The sequence below is a fragment of the Aphelocoma coerulescens genome, chromosome 2 (assembly GCF_041296385.1).
Source record: "Aphelocoma coerulescens isolate FSJ_1873_10779 chromosome 2, UR_Acoe_1.0, whole genome shotgun sequence".
NCBI classification, from domain to species: Eukaryota; Metazoa; Chordata; class Aves; order Passeriformes; family Corvidae; genus Aphelocoma; species Aphelocoma coerulescens.
In genome coordinates this window covers 124469570-124489185 of record NC_091015.1, presented here as the reverse complement: position 1 = coordinate 124489185, position 19616 = coordinate 124469570, and the positions used below count along the sequence as shown (strand labels likewise).

The following is a 19616-nucleotide window of genomic DNA, read 5'->3' as shown; positions in this document are numbered from 1 at the left end:
TTCCTCACAGAACAATACGTGGTTTTATACTAATTCTCTTCTCCCCCCATAAGATTTCTGTTATATAAGAAAACAACAAAAACAAACAGCCTAAAAACCAATGTTATAAACATGATGGTATATTTTGCATTCCCACTTTATAATGCATCATTTCTATGTATTGATTTGACACATCACATCAACAAACACTAATTTAAACCCCACCTATTTTCAAAAATACTGCTGCTGATAAATTTGGTTCATGGAGTTTTAGGAAATGTAAGATTCAACATATGTTAAGTAGGTGACAAACCAAGTGGAAGAGTGTAAGAGAGTTAAAACTGACCATTCCTCCTCCTCTTAGCACCCTTGTGAGGTGCAGAAGTGATTTGGACAGTATGTAATCCCATTTACATCCAGTTAAAAAAAGTTATTTTGTTCTTCCTGTAGCCACACTTTCATACACACCATCTCCATTCTTCTTCACTTCCTACTGAGACTTGCATCTCAGCATAGTGCTTGATAGGAAATCAAATCCTGCTGTAGGTTTTACAGTAGGGGAGTCCAAGCAGATTAACAACTCACTCTCATAATCTCTCTTGCTGGGACTTGGTCTTTCTTTAAGGATTACCTCTATAGGAAGATAGCCAGCATAGTTGGGAAAAGAAAGACTAGAGATTCATTGCAACACTTGCACTGTTCAGTGTATATGCATCAAAGTATAAGGAATCACAGAAAAGCCATGGGTTTGCCTTTTATTGGCTTGAAAACATCCAAGTTTGGATATTTTCATCAAACTCCAGACATCTAAAAAAGCTGCTCCAGTGCACCGAAGTGTAACAGTTTCTGCTGATGTCTGGTTTGAATGTTCCAAGACACCACTGTTGTTGTCCCTGGTTATGCACTATAAAGTGTTTTTCTCTAGTTTTTAAACTCCCTTTCAGGCAGTGGTGGGCTACAATTAGATCTTTCTTGACCTCAACCTACACGAAACAAATCTATCTCCCTCAACCTTTCCTTCAAGGTTTCCTTCAGGTTCCAGCTGCTATGATGGCCTAGCTCAGAGTCATCTCCTGCTTCTTAGCAGCCTTCCTAAAGTGTGGAGGGGAACTGTGAGCTGTGAGAGGAAACCTGGGCACATTATTCCAGCTGCTTTCCTACCAGCACTGAGTAGAGAGGGAAAATAATTTTTCTTGTTCTGCTGGCCACACATGTAAAGTATGAGATGTAGTTTGTCTGTGATCAGAGAGTACGCCGTTAGCTTATTTTCAGCTTGGCACAAGCCTCCAGGTCCTTTTCAGCAAGGCAAAATGTCTATAAAGACAGATGCATCCTTCGGGGTGGGGGCAATGCAATCCTTAAAACCAGCAACAACTGCTTCATCCTCTCCCCTTTCAAAAGAGAAAAAAATCCGTCTGGTGCCTGCTTGTGAGTATGTGGTTAGAAACAATGGCATTGCTGAAATGAAGAAACAACTAAAATCTGTTGTTTCAAGATATTGCCAGGTAAAGCAGAGCCTCTAAAATCAACTGGTTCACAAATTCTTTAACTATTAGTAAAAATAATGTAGGTACTCCAAAGTATAAAACCACAAGATTTTGAAAAATATTTTCACAAAACATTCAAGTACAAATTTAAAATAGTAAGGCAACCTTCATTGCTGCTAATACATCAAGTCCTGTATCTGTCTATGGATTTTTACAACAAAAATACATAGAACACATAAGACAAGTGCTTTCTTTTTTTTTGGCATTGGCTATTAAAAAAGGTCTCCAAATTTTTTTGATACCATTCCACAGTGGGATAGTTGTTATGTATGAGTTTTTGCTGAAAGGAATTTGAAATGAATTGCAAGCAGAAAACAACCCCGCTTTTGATATAAGTGGAATTTTGTTCAGTACCAACTGCTAGTAGCCATTAGATGATAAGTAGGCAGATTGGAGAGATGTTTCTTGAAATCCTACATAGTATGCAGAACATGCTTTCATTGTGCTTCCTGGCATTAAAAGATAATGTGCCTTATTTGGAAATGTGATGATCAGGTCTGTTAAATCATGCTCAATCAGCTTACATAATAACACTTATATTTTGTTATTAATTTCAGATTTCAGAGACCTATGCCTTCCTACCGAGAGAAGCGGTGACACGATTTCTAATGAGCTGCTCAGAGTGCCAGAAAAGAATGCATTTAAACCCAGATGGAGCGGATCATAAAGGTAGTTTTAGTGTCAAATAGTGGGATGTAAAGTAATTTTATTTCTAATACCCATTTTTATTTTCCTAGCTTAGGTGAGAGTTCATATAAATTTGGTAGACTGTAACAGTTCAGCAAGTCAGATCACCTCATTTACTTAAGCTGGAAGGTAGTGAATCTTCTGCTTTCACTTAAGGGTGGAGTATAATACCATCTGCACCCTCAATAGAAGGATGATTTTATCTGGAGGAAATAATTTATTTTGCTATGGAAATGTTTGTATGGGAGCTTAAGCATAAGGAATAGATAGGGTATATGGGCTCTAGTCATTTAGGGAAGAAGAACTCATCAGTTTTCAGGGTTTGAACTTGGTTTTCCTTTTTCTTTGGGAGACTTCCATTTGTACAGCCTACAAGCGATTGAAAATGCAAAAGTTGGAGCTAAATGACATAACAGTCTGACTTTGACTGCAGAGTAGGCTGACATAGACTCCACAGTTAACATATAATGCATAATAACTATTTTTTGCAGATAATGGAAAACCTCCAACTTTGGTGACCAGTATGATTGATTACAACATGCCCATTACTATGGCTTATATGAAACACATGAAGCTGCAGCTACTAAACTCACAGCAAGATGAGGTAAAACCTGCAAACTTTTAAGTTTGGTTTTCTGTTCTCCTGTGTTATTTTGTACTTGTCTTTGAGGTAGCTAGGAAACTGAAGTGAAGATGATTGTTGATCCCATCTTCATAATTTTGTTGCTAAAACAGTCAGTCTGAAGCCAAGGCAGGGTTGTTTTCAAGCAGATTGAGAGAAAATATCGTTACTTATGGCCCTTCTATGACTGGGGGTAGTGAGCTGTACTTTGAATTGCCTGAAGGTGCTCTTTCACTGGACCAGGGGAAAGGGGGATGGGGGCAGCACATTCACTCGCGACTTAGTTCTGTGCCCAGCAGTGACTTCCATTGTCTACTTCCAGAAACCAGCACCATCAAAAGCTGAAATGAATGCCATGGTGTTCTCAAGGTTAGCAACCATGATATATCACTATTTACTGACAGAGATGAAAGTCCTGGCAACATCAGTTGAAATCTTTAAGGCAAAAAGCTTAAAAATAAGAGTAGGAGTTGCTTTTAAAATTTTGAATAAAAAGGCAGAAGAAAAGGAAGAGAAGTAGACTGAGAATCAAGGTTCTTCATAGAGAATTTGGGTTGAATTGTATTTATTTCTTCTCAAAGATTGTTTGCTTTCTCTGATTTATTTAGAGTTTTCCCAGATCTTAAGAAGTGCTTCATAAATTGACAGGCACATACCGAATTTTTTGTAGTAACCTCATTTTGCTGGAAGTTTTTTCATTTACCATTTAAGCTGCCAAATAGAAGATCAGCTATGTGCCAGCTAAAAATCAGTTCTGCATTCTGTATCTTTCCATCCAACTAAAGATATTTTTTAATAAAGAAAGCCTTCAAAAACAACCTTAGCAGCTGGATTATATCAAGACCCTGACTGATTTCTGACTTGTGCAGAGTCAACCAGATTTGTTTTCCCAATAAATAGATATGGGCTAATAATAGGAATTATTCAACACTCCCTAGAATGGGGATTTCATCACTCTTCTACACATATCAGGATCCTTGTTTCAGTTTGGCCTTTTTTTTCCTTTTAATTGCAGAGGGTGTAGGGAGAGATCCCAAACTCAAAATTCTTCATGCGTAAATACAGCCTGGTCATCTTTTCTTCCTGTTGAGTCTCCTGATTATTTCAGTGATCTGGAAGCAGGGTTTCAAGCAGCAGCAGAGAGGCTTTATTCTGCAGTAGCCCTAGGAATTAAAGGACTCCTTGATTCCTACACCTTTTCCCTTTGAAAATTACTACTTCCACAACAGGGTCAAGCACTCGTGCTGGATCAGAACCACATGCCTCAGAGCTTCTGTAGCCTGAATGTTTTGGTGTAGTCTTTCTGGTCTGATGACTGAAATTTTTGTTAAACCAGTTTTTCATCTAGACAAGCCAGTGGCAACGATATGGAGGCAGCAGGACTTAACATTACTTGGTATTTTCCTGTCCAGCTCAGTTTTGCAGCTCTGTTGTTACTGTGTATGAAATGCCTGCAGCAGTGGACTTATGAAAGTAATTTTTTATATGTTTTAGTAATAATAAGTTTTTTAGCGTAGAGTGGGCAAAAGGAAAGTTCTGGATTTATGAAAATAATTTTTTGTATATTTTAGTAATAATGACTTTTCCAGGGCAGAGTGGGCACAAGGAAAGTTCTCAAGATAATCATCATGTCTTTCCTCAAAGCAGAGTTTTGCCAAGGTTTTCTTTTCTTCCCGGGCTGTACATTTGTTGCCCTTAGAACAAAATGACAGTGAAAATGTTGTAGTACAAAGTAGCAAGCTTTCTGGTTCAAACTATTTCATGCCCTTAAAAAACAGCCTTGGGTTTGTAGGAAAGATTCAATCAATCATATCTGTATTCTTTCTGGGGAAGGGTGTGGAATTGCGACAGGAGTAAACTTGGATCCTACCGCTAGCTAGCACAATGACTGAAAGCCTCCTAATTCTCTCATCCTCAATGCAACATTTTTAAGCTGAGACCATTGATGAGAGGGAAACAGGCTTCATCTAAAAGGGAGAACTCACCACTATGTGGGAACTTAGAGCTGTGCTGCAGCTGCTTTAAAGATGCCAGTGGTTCTCAGTTTTTGCTCCCATGCCCATGTGTCCATGCAGATTCAGATAGATGTTTACAGAGTTTGGGAAGTGAGGTGGAGGTATTCTGCAATGCTGTAGGCAAACAGAGGCTGCCTATGTGTGTTGTTTTATAACTATGCAAGTGTCAGCCAGAGCTCCCTTTCTGTGAGCCCATCAAATTGCCTAACCTCAGAACTGAAATATGTAAGCTGCTGCTTGCTGGTTCCTGCAGGATTCAATGAGAAATACCCCTGCATTTTAACAGAGACACAGCAATCCAGAAGGTCTGGGGGAGTTTGTTTTCTTATCTTGCTGTTTGAACAAGCAGAGTGCATTTTCCCTAAACCTCAGAACCATCTGGCGTGTGCCCTGGCCCTGTCTGTCTGGGGTGGGAGGCTGGTGGGCACCACGGTTCATCTGTGAGGGCAGTGTTTGGGTGTTTGCGGCTTCTGTAACTGGGGTGCTCCTACCTTATGTAAGGCAAGACAGACAGGTGGCTGTTAGAGAAGCCCTCACTTTTCCATTTATTTTTTTACAAATCCCTGAGAACAAGATATGTTTATTTCCTTATTTGTCATTGTCCTGCTGTGGCAGTACAGAACAGCCTCACTTTGTGTGTTGTCCCACTCTTGCTCCTGAATGGCATTTGCAGTACATCATCCTAATTTAACATGAGTCACTACTGCAGGGAACTTGCTTTCTGAAAAGGAGAGAAATGTCCATACAAACTGGAAACATTGCTGAGACTCAAGGGAGGAACACATTTAAGGGTCTAGCACTCAGAAAGAAGCAAGCAGCTATATTAATATCTGTAGAATCCACTTGACAACAAGTACACAGTAAATCATATTCTAAAGGTTGCTATTTTTCTAGGCCACTTTTGGTGAGCAACACAGAAAAATAGTCAGAATCCTGTCTTATCCTGTTTTGATAAAAAAATGTAACAAAAAATTATTTGGAAAAGTATTTCAAACATCTTCAGGGCATACAAAATTATTTGCCATATTTTTCCCTAAGTTCTTTAAAGCACTTTTCTTCTTAACAGGAGTAACCATCTCAGAAAAGTTGTTACTGAAAATATATTGCCTTAGGATTGTACATTGCCTCAGCCATTTACAGAGCAAGACTTGTGGATACTTAATTTCTAATCCATGAGTGGATGTGTGAACTTCAGTGGGACTGAAGAAACTGAAGTCAAACATGTATCTGAATATTTTCTGGACTAGGTCCAAAACTGTTTAACTTTTACAAATTGGGATAATGATCAGGATTTTTACTTTTTTTCCCTTTTTATCATCCCTCATTAAATGCTCTTTAATTGGACTTGATGGATAAATCATATTAAAGATGTATAATGTAGAATAAATTTACAGTGATTCTTCTGTGATTATATTACTTTTATTTGCCACTGACTGTCGTGTCCGTGCTCAGAACTTTTATAAGCTTTCTAATTTTCATAGATGCTTCTTTAAACATAGTGTAAGTGTGACATCATGCCAAGGAAATTTGGTTGTGTATTCTTACTAGGTCAAGCTGCCATTTGGAAATATATTCCTGTGAGTTTTTGTGGTTTAACCCCAGCCAGCAACTAAGTACCATGTAGCGGCTTGCTCTCTCCTCTCCCTGCTCTGGTGGGATGGGGGAGAAAATCAGAAAAAAGTGAAAACCCAGGGGTTGAGATAAGAACAGTTTAATAATTTAAAGTAAAATATACTACTACTGCTACTACTAATTGTAATGAAAGGAGAGAGAGAGAGAAGGAGGAATAAAACCCAAGAAACATGTGTGATGCCAGATAGGATTCCTCACCACCCACTGAAAGCTAGTCTCCCAGCAGCAACTGGCCCCCTCTGGCCAACTCCTCCCAATTTATACAGTGGGAATGATGCTCCATGGTGTGGAGCTCAAAATATCCCTTTGGGCAGTTCAGGTCAGCTGTCCTGGCAGTGCTCCCTCCTGGCTTCTTGTGCACCTGCTTGCTGGCAGAGCATGGGAACCTGAAAAGTCCTTGATTTAGAGTAAGCACTGCTTAGCAACAACCAAAACATCAGTGTGTTATTTACATTATTCTCATACTAAATCCAAACACAGCACTGTACCAGCTACTAAGTAGAAAATTAACTATCCCAGCCCAAACCAGGACAGTGGTCATTCAAAGGGTTACCGACTTCCATGTGGGAAAGGTAAAGGATTCAGGCAGGGAATATAGGGAGGTCTCCTCAGCCAAATTTGAATAACAAGGACTTGGTGTGGTGTGGGATATGCCCAGCCCTTGCCCTGGAGGGATCTCTGCTGAGACAAGAGATTTCGCAATTGCCCAGCAGGACTCCCTGAAGGGGCAGCCGCTTCTTGGGTCATGGCGAGGAAAAGTGGACCCACAATCCTTTGAGAGACACTATGCAGATCTTTCTGTAACCCATTGGTCCGTCCCAGACCCTCTGTAACCCATTGGTCCCCTGCTGATCCCCTGTATCCCTATAAAGAGAGCCACCTAGCTCTGTGGGGGGAGAGAGAGCTCGTCCCTGGCTTTCCCCTTCGCCGGAGGGAACCAACAATAAAGCTACCTCTGTGCGGAACCAGCCACACGGGCCTTCTCGTCTCTCTCTGGTCTGGTTTGGCCTGGAGGATGCCCTGCAGAGCTGAGCTGGAATCACGAGCTGACAATCACTAAAGAGCTGATAGCCTCTGCAAGGGCCCTCCTTTGCCAGCAGCTGAGAGGAAGACACTGGGCCTCGGGAAGGCGATCCCTTTCGGGACCATCTCTCCGGACCAGTCACCTCTTCCTGGGTCAGAGCCACGGACCACACCACCAGCTGAAATAGTGTGGGGTCTCTAGTTACCAATCCTTTTCTGGAAAAGACTATGGAGCTTCTATGTAGTATCCTCATAGCTGAACAAATTACATTTGTCAGATTATCATACCACATAAATGCTGTATTTTCCTTCCTCTCCTTGATGTGCTCTGCTTGTTTTCTTGAATACACAAATATTTAGTATGATTACACTCCACGCCAGATGCAAGTGGAACAAATAGGAAGAGGATGAACCGCACATATAATGTGAACAGTTTACCATGTCTTCTGACATGTCTCTTTCTATTTGCAGGATGAAAGTTCTATAGAAAGTGATGAGTTTGATATGAGTGACTCAACTAGAATGTCAGCTGTGAACTCCGACCTCAGCTCAAATCTGGAGGAGAGAATGCAAAGTCCTCAGAACCTCCAGGGCCAGCAGGATGGTAAGGCTCTCATTTTGTACAGAAAATGTGGCATTGCCTTGTCTTTTTTCCCATTCTGTTCTTTCATTTAGAATTTGCTTTTCTTCATAGTGTGTTTCATTAGGTAATTTGAAATACATGTTCCCTATATCTCAGCATGAAGAAGTTTGGAGTTTTTTTGCATGTTATTTGTTGCTTAGGCAACAGATGAGTGCTTAGACCGCTGTATGTTAAGTAGTATTATCTTACTGTTTCTATAGATATATCTGTAGTATGACCATGCACAGGCAGAAAAGGAAATGAAACTCAAACCTTTCTGAGGCAACCCAGAAAGCTGAGAAAGTTGTTTTTATAAGGAGGGAGTGTCACAGAAGCTGGTTATTTGAGAGATAAGGAACTGGGATGTCATATTCAGAAGAAAGGATGAAAACAACAAATTCCTTTAGGGAAGTAGAGGCAAAAGATGAGAAAACAGCGAGCAGCATTGTACATTTGAATGTTAATTGTTTCTCGTTTACAACACAAAGCTACTTTTTGGTCAGAGATGAAAGTTTTACTTTGCATTGCAGGTGCATAAATGAAGTTTTAGCCCTTCTTATATAGCAAGTTAAATGAGCCTGGTTTGGAATGAACTTTCTTCTGGATTATGGAGCTCACAAATAGCCTGTCTGCTACAGACTGTGACAGTGGCTCATGAGTAGCACATGAATGCACAACACCCAAAGTGCAGGTCTATTCTATTGCTATTAGAGACAACACATTGGAATTCCTTACTTGCTCCTTGGGAATTTTCTGATCATGTGTGCCAAATCAGAAGTGCTTCTTATGTTTCTCTTGAACACTAAATATTTGATTTGATGGCTAACCTGGATGCTCTGCACTTCATGCATCATGGTCATTTGCTATCTGGTAAAATATTTAGGTGAGAATGGGTGTGGTGCATAGTGGCTGATAGGATCTGGTGATGGGTTGGATCTTCAGCTGAGTTGCTCTCCAGACAAATAAAGGAGTACAGTGTCTGTGATAATTTGCTAGGTCAGATTCTAAACACAACTGCCTTTTGTCTGAGTGTCCTCAAGCTATCACAAATTTTTTTCAACTTTTAACTTAATTTCTGTCTACATATGTTTGCTAAAGGAGCAGTTCTGATGCACATGATGTATGAAAAGTTAGTTCACTTTCCTGTTGAAGTTTGACTTTTCCCAGGGATAATATATTACAGTAATACTGCTAACATGGAGGTTTCAGGGATACTTAGGAAGGTGCCATTTTTTAATGTATATGGCTTTCAGTGCAATCCTATACTGTAGAAGTTTCACATATATAGTTTCTTAATAATAATTGCATGCATGCATACGTCTGAAATAAAAATTATAGCTCAGTACAGTAACCTGTGAGGAAATGCCTGTCATACATATCTTTACACCTGCTGCAACCAGATTCATGTGCCACATCTAATCATATTAGAACCTAAGTATGAATGATAAAATGCTGCAAATCTGTCACTTGCTATTTCAAATGTATGGGAAATAAATCCACTGTGCTCTTTGAACTTCAGGTAGTGTGATCTTACAGTACAGTTTTAAATCTCAGCTTTCCTTCCCTTCCTCCCAGATGGTACTTGCTCACCTTCCTAAGGCAATCCTATTTTTTGCTGCATCTTCTGGCTAAAGCATCTGCTGATAGAGAGATTTGAAATAGCAGCTCTCTTCCTGCTTCATGGTTTTCCTTTGCTGGCTGCTGTCAGGTAGCAAAGCTAAGTGTGACTAGTTATAGCAATACTGCTGTTTCAGATGAGGGAGAAGAGGCTGAAGGGGGAGCAGAAAGACACGAGAGAAGTGGGGGGGGGGGGGAGAAGAATGACAGGAGAGGGCAGGGAAAAAAAAGATTGGAAGAAAATAAAGAATATGAGAGATAGAGGAAAGGAAGTTGGAACAGGAAGAAGGGCAAATAAAAGGGAACTTAAGGAACTTAGCAGTACAATCCCTTTTGCTGTCACAGGCTGCATTGTAAAATTTTACAAATTTAATCCTTAATTATAGCACACGCACACCAAAATCATCACCAACGCCTGAATCTGTGTGTCTAAAGTGATCCTTTCTCCCTTCCCTCAATTCTGTATGTCTATGAAAGTTTATGTCAGCCACCACATTCAGCCTATCGATAAAGACACTTGGCATTTGCCTCATCTGAAGTGTGTTTGCTGCATCCTGGCAGGTGAAAACTTCCTGTTGCATAAGGTTGCCTGTGCACATGCAGTTGGAACTGGTGTCTGGGGTGGAATGGGACAGCAGAGGTCTTCTGCTGCCCCAAGCATGCCCTCCTTGGGAGGATAATTTGCTAATGGGAATCATTTGGAAAATTGCTGCCTGGGGTGGGTTAAGGACAGCTCCAGTATACCTAAAGGTGATGTGTTTAATCACTTTACTTCCCTGGTTTTCCATGTGAGGTAGCATGTGAATATTTTGGGACATCCCCTGGTTTTTTTTTCTTATGGATTTCAATTGGTTTGGTATGAGAATATAAACTGTCTGTGTACCCTAGAGGAATATAATAGTGAGCTGGGCCATGCTACTGAGGGATAGATGGAGGCTGCTCTTCCACTTCAGTTTATCAGAGCATCAGAATGCTGACACTGTCTATGTAAAATAAATAAGATACTTTCATAACTTCATCCCTTGGGGCTATACTGGCATCCTATTTAGACAGGCATTTGTCTTTGGGAGTCCATTACGCTCTGTAATGCTCATACTAGAAAATTTGACCTGAGGTTTCTCGATGTCTTCCAGCCCAATGCTGTGTCCTGTTTCTCATGGTTAGGTTGCTTGAACCTAAATAGAATAAAGGCAAGTATGAGAGAAACTCACAGTATCAGCTGAAAGCAATAGACTTTGTCACCCAGAAATGCCATGGTAGGTGAGAAAAATGCTGAGGAAGGGCGCAGAGACAGAAGGTGCCCATTTGCTCAGAGTAGATGGGTGCTGGTACTGCACAAAAGTCTTGGGCTCTGCAAGTGGACTGAGGCTTCATAATACTTGTATTAAGCTCATTAGGTGGAAAGGGTACTGGGAATTAAGGAAGTAATGAAAAGTGTGGAGGGTTGGTGAATTGTATCCATGGTACGTGGCTGCAGTACTACTAAGGACAGTTCCCACTTAAATTAGCCTTAGTACGCCTTTAAATAACAGGGTCTTGAGTCACACCTGCTGGTGAATGGCTGAAAATAGCATCCTGAGCACCTGCAGGGCTGTTGCAATGATGGGGTAGGAGTTGGAAAAGGGCTGCAGGTCTTCCCTTTGGAGTTAGGAAAGGAAAGCAGCCCTAATTTGCAATTGGTCCATTCCCCAGCTGGGAATGGGGTACGGTTCTCTGCTTACCAGTGCCTCCGAGGTGTTTTCTCTAGCAGCCAGCTGGATAACAGAGCTGCAAGCTGCAGATATGTTCCTTTCTCTTTTGCTTTCCTCTTGCTTGTTCCTATTCTTTTGCTTCCCTAGACATGACACAGTTCTGTGTCCTAAGCTGGTTCTTTGGAGTGAGCCCGGTGTACAACTCTTCTTCAGGCCAAGCTCCCACTTGAGAGCTGTCTTTAATTTCCTTTCTCTTAATAATGCTCTCGGGACTCTGATGTTGCTGCATCAAACCCTTTTGCCTGTGTCAGACCACAGACAGCAGGCAAGGTTTGTGAACTGAGTTGGAAATAAAGGAGCTTTTTTGTTTTTTAAGTTAGTGGTTCAACCTGTTAAAAAAAAAAGATTGTTGTAGTGAAAACTGACCTCTAGATAGGTCTTCAAAGGAGCAGCAACAGCTTCTACCCTGAGTGAAAATGGGACTTTTGTTGCCCTTGCCTGTTAGCTAGAGCCCTGTGCAGAGCAGGTGGGTGTGTTTCTCTCTTCACTGTGGTAGTTCATTAGTTACCAAGACATGAGATACGTAGGGGGATGGTCTGATTAGAGGAAATTAAGAACATGTACAACCCTAGAAGTGAGGAGAATTAAGTATGAATTTGACACTGAATTTTTTCTTGTTTGTTTGTTTTTTACTATGTGAGCTATCTAGTAAAAGTCAGGGATGAGACTATTTGACTGTAACTCAGTGAAAGATGCAGGATTGATTTATTTTCAGTATTTCTCACTCTACTGAGGTATACAGAAACATATCAGTGATTAGTCTGGATTTGGGTGGAGGGACTGTGTTCTCTTCAATCTAGATTTTGGAAAATAACTGTTACATGTTTATACATATTTATATACAACTGCCTCTCACAGGCACTGTGCGGAGATTTATTGGAGCTTATAGGAGATAGCTATGACAAAATACATCAGAAGTCAACCTTTAATGGGGGTTGTGCTATCAATTTAGATGTAGAGATTAATAAGCTTTTCCTGGTTGTATTTTTTCCAATTTATAGAAAATTGATCAATAATACTGTCATGCAATGGAGGATTATGTCTTCAAGTAGTTTGTGATCACTTGGATGGTGCCAGTTCTCTTTCCTTGGCATGTTCAAATTGCCACATTTTACACAATATAGATGTAGGAAACCTGGCTGTTAACATTAGCTATTCCTTTCACTCATCTGGTGTTTGTGACAGATGCAAGTATTGGAGTCAGTCATCTAAATACCTGTTTTCTGCATCAAAGCTATAATCTCTACACAACGGCTTGACCTGAAATAAGTAACATTAGCTAATTAAGTTGTCAAAACTGACTGTCTATGCAAGAGTGCAGACTTACTGTTGATTTTTCTCTCTGAGCTAAGTCCAAGCCAAGAGTTTAATCCACCTTCTCATTCTGAACTTGGTTGTACTACTGTACTTCTTTCTGCTTTTGTCTTTATTCCACTGAAACCTGGACTCCTTGTCTTAAAACATTGACTTTTCTTTCTTCTCAAAGCAATTTAAGTTCAAGATATATGAGTCCAAGCACCAACTGCAGGCCAAAGTGAAGACAGATTGGTGAAAGAGTATAATGGAGTAAATTGTCTCTGCTGTTGACTATGGACTGGCCCTGCTCTTGATCTTGAGTAAAGTGAATGGTAGCAAAGCCAACATGAGAGCAGATGATTCCCAGCATTAAGTCCATGGCAACCTTTTTGCTGGTAATTAAGAATTTTCAGTGGAAATGTTATTTTACTTTAATTTATAAAATCCATTTACATCAAGATGTATTGTGCTTTTAATTTCTGTTCAAGCACTGAAAGGTTTTACAAATGCCCTTGTATGAGGTCCAAGTCCACTTGACTTCAGTAAAGGCCCACTAAAGGTTTGCCAAACTATTTGCAGAGTTTAGATGTCTCTTACTAAATACCTTTACTTCCTTAGTCTTCAAAACAAAGCACCTGACATTTCTGTGGTATATGGGATAGACTGAAATTACCACATGGAGTCACAAAGCCTTAAAAAAATATTAAAAATAAAATAAAAAGCAGTCTGCCAGTTTTCCTAGATGCAACCTCATATATTTTTAGAAAGCATTTTCATTTTAGGGACTTTTTGTGACTTGACTGGTTTTATTTGCAATTTGTAGATCCATATCAACAAATCTATAATGCTGTTAAAATTGTTTATAATGCTTATACTTTATACAAGACATTGGACATGCAAAGTTAATAAGCATTTTACTCTGAAGAAAAGGGTAATTTTTGCTTAATAGTGAGGGTTTGGGCTGATTAAGAATGTTAGCTTATAATGAGGATAGAAAAATCATTACTATTTTTTTTTTTTAGGTGAAATGGCAGACCATTTAAAATTACATTTGAGCTAGGACCAGGCACTCTGAGAATTTTATGATATATTCAGACCTTCCAGTTTTGTTCAAGCCACTGAAATTTGCCACATTTTGGGCAATAATCTCACTTCCTATGACTAAGAGTGCAACAATAAATACTGTTTTTCTGAAAGTGAAAATCTAAGACACCTGCCTGTCTCATGGCAGTCGAAAAGGAGTACAGATGTGACGTACAGAAGCAAAGGTCTCCTGTCTCTGCAGTTGCTGATCTGCTACCTTTTGCAAGCACCAGCTTTCTTACTTAATAAAGCAAAAGACAGTGCAGTCACACATATATGTTCCTGAGTAAGTCTATGAGCTGCACTGAAGTGTGTCACAGACGTCAAAATCACAGAGGTATCTTTAGAAAGGGAGTTAGTTATAACATGTTGCTCTGTCTGAGAAAATCAGTATCATCTTCACCTAAGCAGAGGCAAAGCATACCTGAGAAACTGGCATGTGATGCTATTTTGCTTCAGTGGAGCTACACCTGGAGCGATTTAGCTCATCAGATTTGGTTTGATGTTTTTTTATTTTTTTGCATAAACCAATGCATTGTAGTGGAAGGTGTCCCTGCCTATGCCGGGGGTGCAACTAGATGATGTTTAAGGTCCCTTCCAGCCCAAACGTTCTATGATTCTGTGATTTAAGAAAGAGGAGGAAAACAGTGAAACACGACCAGAAAGTCAGAGAGTTTTTGAAATCTAGTTTCAGTGGTGTTTTAATGGCTTCTTTAGAAATGATACCTTATTGGTCCAAAAGGCACTATGAGTGACGCTGTAATGACATTTAAGCAGTGCTACAGTGTCACTGACAATGAATTTTACTGAGCCTGGGCAAGAGCTTGAAGTGCTGCTGCAGCTGCATCAGAAACTTTCAGCCCTTAACATCATTAAGGAGAGCTGGGTGGAATTTTCAGCAAATCAAGTATTTTAATGGACTGGCTGCTGACGAGGCAGCTGCTGTGTGCATTGTCATCAGAATACTGAGCTGATACATGAGGCGCTTCTATTGTACAAGAGAGGAAAATCTTCCTTTGACTCCACACACAATCCAAATTTGTTCAGAATTAATCATCAGTGTTTCTCAGTGGAGAGTTCTTCCTTCCTTCCTCCTGGACCTACCTAATCACACAGTGGTCCCAACCTGGGATTTGGACATGAGCACCCATGTCACTGAAGCATAGCAAATGGATTGCTTTTATAACTGACTCTTTTAATATGGAGAGTTACTGTATTTACATTTGTTACTTGCAAGCATCTTGTGAGTTTGCTATACTGAATATCTCCTCCCTGCTCCATGTTACTTCCGTGTGTCTTATTCCACCTTATAATAACTTGTGTTCTTTTTCTGATATCTGTTTGTTTCTTATCTTATACTGTAATTTTCTTTAGAGACTAAAATATTATTAAACATGAATTATGCATTGAGCAGACTCTCTGCTAGAGTCTGAGTGGTCTGTTGCAACCAGAGAACAATCTCGTTTCCTGCACCACCCTCCCAGCTGCACAACTGTCACTTTCTATTACGCTTGCCTTGAACAATTGAGTGTGGCTTGTAATGACAATAATTGCCTCAAAATTGTTTGTCATGTTTGCCTTGTTAGCAACAAACTACTAACTGTTGGTTACAATCAGGTTCTCAGCTATTACTCGGTAATTACATCAGGGAATACTTGCAGCCAATAATAGCTGAGAAATTAGAATTATCTTTTCACAAGTAAAATGCTTGCAGACCATTCACTCTATTCACAGCCACTCATTTTTACATCAGCAATCTAGTGGTAAGTGAAGCCTACCCCCGTGTAAAAGGCTAGCTGCAGACCTGTGTCCTTTTGCATCTTCAGAACAGTTGTATTAGGGGTGTACAGGTCCTATAACAATATGTATTTCACTTTGGCAATCATACTGACCAACCAACCTGTCTCTTCCTTATGCAGGTACTGAAGGGAGTCTGCTTTTGATCTCAGTGTGCAAGTCCTTGTAACTAAGCTTAGCTGGATTTCTGAAAGTGTTGCTTGGTTTTGGTCGATATTCTTTGTTTTTTTTTCCCTTAGCATATCTCAGGCCGTTCTCTCTTGTTTCTCTTTTAATATTAAAAAAAAAAAGGAGGGGCATTCTGCTACAGAGATTAAGTTTTGCTTTCCAGTAAAGGCACTTTATCCATTTTATCCTGTCAAATGTACCAATTGACTTTAGCAGAGGCTATGTGCACAGATTGTTTGATTTAATTTGTCTACTTCCTTATAGTACAGGTGGAGGGTTTTTTTAATAGTTACTGTTAAAAGGCATGCTAGGCATTGACTCCCCTTTTTTTTCCTATTACATATACTATAGAATAATATAATAGAGCATTTTTTTTCATGAAAAGGAATTTAAAAGGATGTCCTTTAAAGAAAATTAAATTTAGCCATTGATTCTTCACTGTGTTATATTTTAATTAAGGAAGCTGTTAATTTATTTTTTTTCTGAGCAGGAAATGCCCTGGAGACATTGGACTGTCTTGCAAAAGATATTTTTAATGGAAATTTCTTTGAAGCATTTCTTGTTTGATAAAATATTTGTAATGCTGAATGTTTAAAATTAGCAGTATTTTTTTTACCCAAATGCAAATAGTTTGATTACAAGAAAAGATGAGTACTTTTTCAGTGGTATAGTCTTTTGTAATATTAAAACACAAAGGAAGGGGTTATATATATTTTCCTGAGATTTGTGAAGAGGTGTTTTCAAATAATTGGTTTAATGTTGCCAGATAGTCACTGTATTTGTTATCCTGAAGCAGAGGGATGTGCCATCTCTGGCACTTCTTAATAACAGGATGGAAAAAATGATGCAATCATCCTGAAAGTTTCAGGATAGGTTGAACTCCAGCAGTGTCCTCCAAGTATTCATGAACACTGATAGCCTGGTTATTGTAAGAAACACAGAGGAGCTGGTTTGCAGGCTGACTGGAGAGAGAAATATACAAGAACAATTAAATTTAGCATCAACACAGATTAGAATACAGCCTGACTCATTTTACAAGTTTATTTAGCACTTGGTGACTGGTTAACAGCCTGCTGGGAGGTGTGTGAGGCTCAGGCAGTCTCTCCACTGCTGCATGCCAGATGGACACTGACCAGTTCTGACCACTGCAGGAGCAGCCTTCCAGACTGACAGACAGACTGACAGACTTCAGTAGCTACTCAGACCCACTCTGGCAAAAGATGTGGGGGAGCACACTATTTAATTGCCTTTGTTGGCTCTACTATGTGTGATGCTGAGAAACCAATTCAGAAGCTCAGCTGTAAGTGTTGGCATTACTAATATAATAAATTAAGATAAAAGCTAAATTTATGTAATATACAACTTTGAGACTTAGGTGCACAGAACTGAAGAGAAATTGATGCCTTAAGTCAGCTCCAAGAAGCTTTTCTCCACTTCCATCAGATAACAACTCGTCAGGATGCCAGCCTTGCAGCCAGAATGTGGCTTTCCAGCAGAAAGATTGCCTGAGATCAGACTCTGCTGAAGAAGTTCCTGCTTATGGGGATAGTTGTATCTTTGTGTTGAAAGTCTTTCCTCAGTGCTTCAGTTTAACTTCAGTGTTTTTACAAGCTGCCTTTTCCATGATGTAAATCAAGGAGTCAGTTTAATGCATCTCTGGAGGAGTAGTGACTGCTTCTACTGAACTTCTAGCTGTTCTGAAATCCCGTGGGCTTTACTGGGTGGAGTTCCCTAAGCAGAAGGCAGAGTGATCCTTGTTAATAACCATCTAAGATCCCTGTTATAAACTGTTAAACTTCTGTAAAATTAGTAATTCCTTCTGACTGGAAGGTGGAGTTCAAACCTCTATGCTTAGCTTTTTGTACTCTGAAATTTGAATTTCACATAAGCATACACCTTGGCAAGGAGATTTAAATAAGATCATAAACCAGAAAAAAAATGTGATTCACTAGCAGCTTTTAAATAAGGCAATAGTAATAGATACTTTGGGGCAATAATTGATTAGAAAATTTGATTTTTTGCTATGAGAAATTGTAATAAAACCATGGTATCAACAGACTACTCTAATCTTAGAAGTGATAATTGCTATTACTAATTTGATAGGAAAAGAAATTAGAAGATACAAACTGGGGAATAGGTTTTATTTTTCCTCTGTAAAAACAAAATAGAGAGATGACATTTCAGTTACACAAAGTTTGTATTCCAAGAAGAACCAAAAAATGAAGTATAATAAAATTTTAATGACTTAATTGGCAAAGACATACAGTGAGTTTGTTATGTCACACTATTTAAGTGTCTTGTGGATGATTTTCTGAAGGGAGCTGATGCTGCAACCTGTCAAAGAGAGAATAGCAAGACAGAACTACATGATGTGGGAACTCTTAATGTAAATTACTTGGAATGGAAGAAATAAGTCCTCTGCAAAAGGAAGTGGTACAAATAGTGAGAGCAGCAGGGTGGTCTAGAGAGGTAGAAAGTAAAAGGAAGCAACTAATGCTTTCAAATCAGTTTTAAAAAGGACTCCTTGCAGTGTATAAAGAAGCTATAATTCTTAGTCCTTGAATAGTTTACAGGTCTGCATACATACATACATACATCTTCTAGGATTTCTGTCTGTTTAAAAACAATCGGTAACTTTTAAAAGATATCCCTCTGCAGTAACTGTTCAAGGACTGTATTTTTATCAAAAGTTTGAAAGAACTTTGACTTTTAGTGACTTGGTTTTTAGACATTTTATCCATCTCCAAAATACATGGATGCAATGCAAATCTTACTGAAATCAATCATGAGAATTTCCATGAACTCTAGTGGAGACAAGGTTTACATAATAGATTCTCTGTAGCTGAACGAATCCTGAAGTAGTTAATGTGGGCACTGAAATTGCTACTGTATCTTTAATTAAAACATCAGTGCAATTTATGCAGTGATGATAAGCTTTAATTACTCAAGTTAGCCAAGCTCTATCTGTTCCTGTATCTTCATTTCTTCTTTCTGCTACATTTCTGCTGTTCTTTACTAGTTACGTGTGCTCTCTAGGAACTGTTCCTCTTAGATTCCTGCAGCAGGCTATAATCCCTGGTTACTCCTGTAAGACTGCAGTCACAGGCTTGCAGTTGTACATATTATTATATCTTCTGCAAATATGTCCTACTTTAATTAAAGGCATGGATATTGTAAAGCCTCTTAGCAGGGACAAATATTTTTCTTTTCTGTGAATCAGCTATTCAGCAGTGGGCTTCTATTCACCCCCTGGAAAAAATGGGGCCTAAAATGATTGCTTGCTCTTGGAGTTGAGGAACTGTGGTGACAGCATTAAAAGGCAAGTGGCACAGGTAGATTTCAAAGATTTCAAAGAGTGAAACAGCAGACTGGCTAAGTTTTTCACAATAATTTAAGAAGGAGTGTTCCATGGTGATCCTTGAACTTAATTATCTCCGTTGGCGTTGTAAAGTGTTGATTTCAGTAGAAGCTTTCTTAACTGCTGCTTTTCAAAGGAAAGGGTGGACATGGTAAAACTATTATTTTTCTGAGAAACAATTTTTCACCGCCTAGGAAACTGTGTACACTTCTAGCCTTTTACAGGCAGCTCTGATGCTATCATGGCCATGCTGAAGAACAGGGTTTTTTGAGAAGAGCTTCTACTGCACAGATAATTTACTTGGATGGGTAGTGGTAGCCTATTTGTCCTTTCTGTTTCTTAAAACCCCTTCCAGTGTAATGCCTGGTTTTTTGTAGTCTAGTTCATAGAATCATAGAATCATAGACTGAGCTGAGTTG

At 39.4% G+C, this 19616-nt stretch overlaps 1 protein-coding gene across 3 annotated transcripts in view; it reads left to right on the top strand.

Moving 5' to 3' along the window:
• The window catches only part of NOL4 (nucleolar protein 4), a 191629-nt gene that overhangs the window by 43363 nt on the left and 128650 nt on the right, over positions 1-19616 (top strand). For 2 of the 3 annotated variants that reach the window (XM_069005950.1, XM_069005949.1), the window contains exons 3-5: positions 2084-2195; positions 2705-2817; positions 7977-8109. In XM_069005950.1, the coding sequence (XP_068862051.1) occupies positions 2084-2195; positions 2705-2817; positions 7977-8109 (358 nt within the window). Of the gene's footprint in view, positions 1-2083; positions 2196-2704; positions 2818-7040; positions 7055-7976; positions 8110-19616 lie in introns of those variants that run through there. The other variant, XM_069005951.1, reaches the window with a different exon arrangement.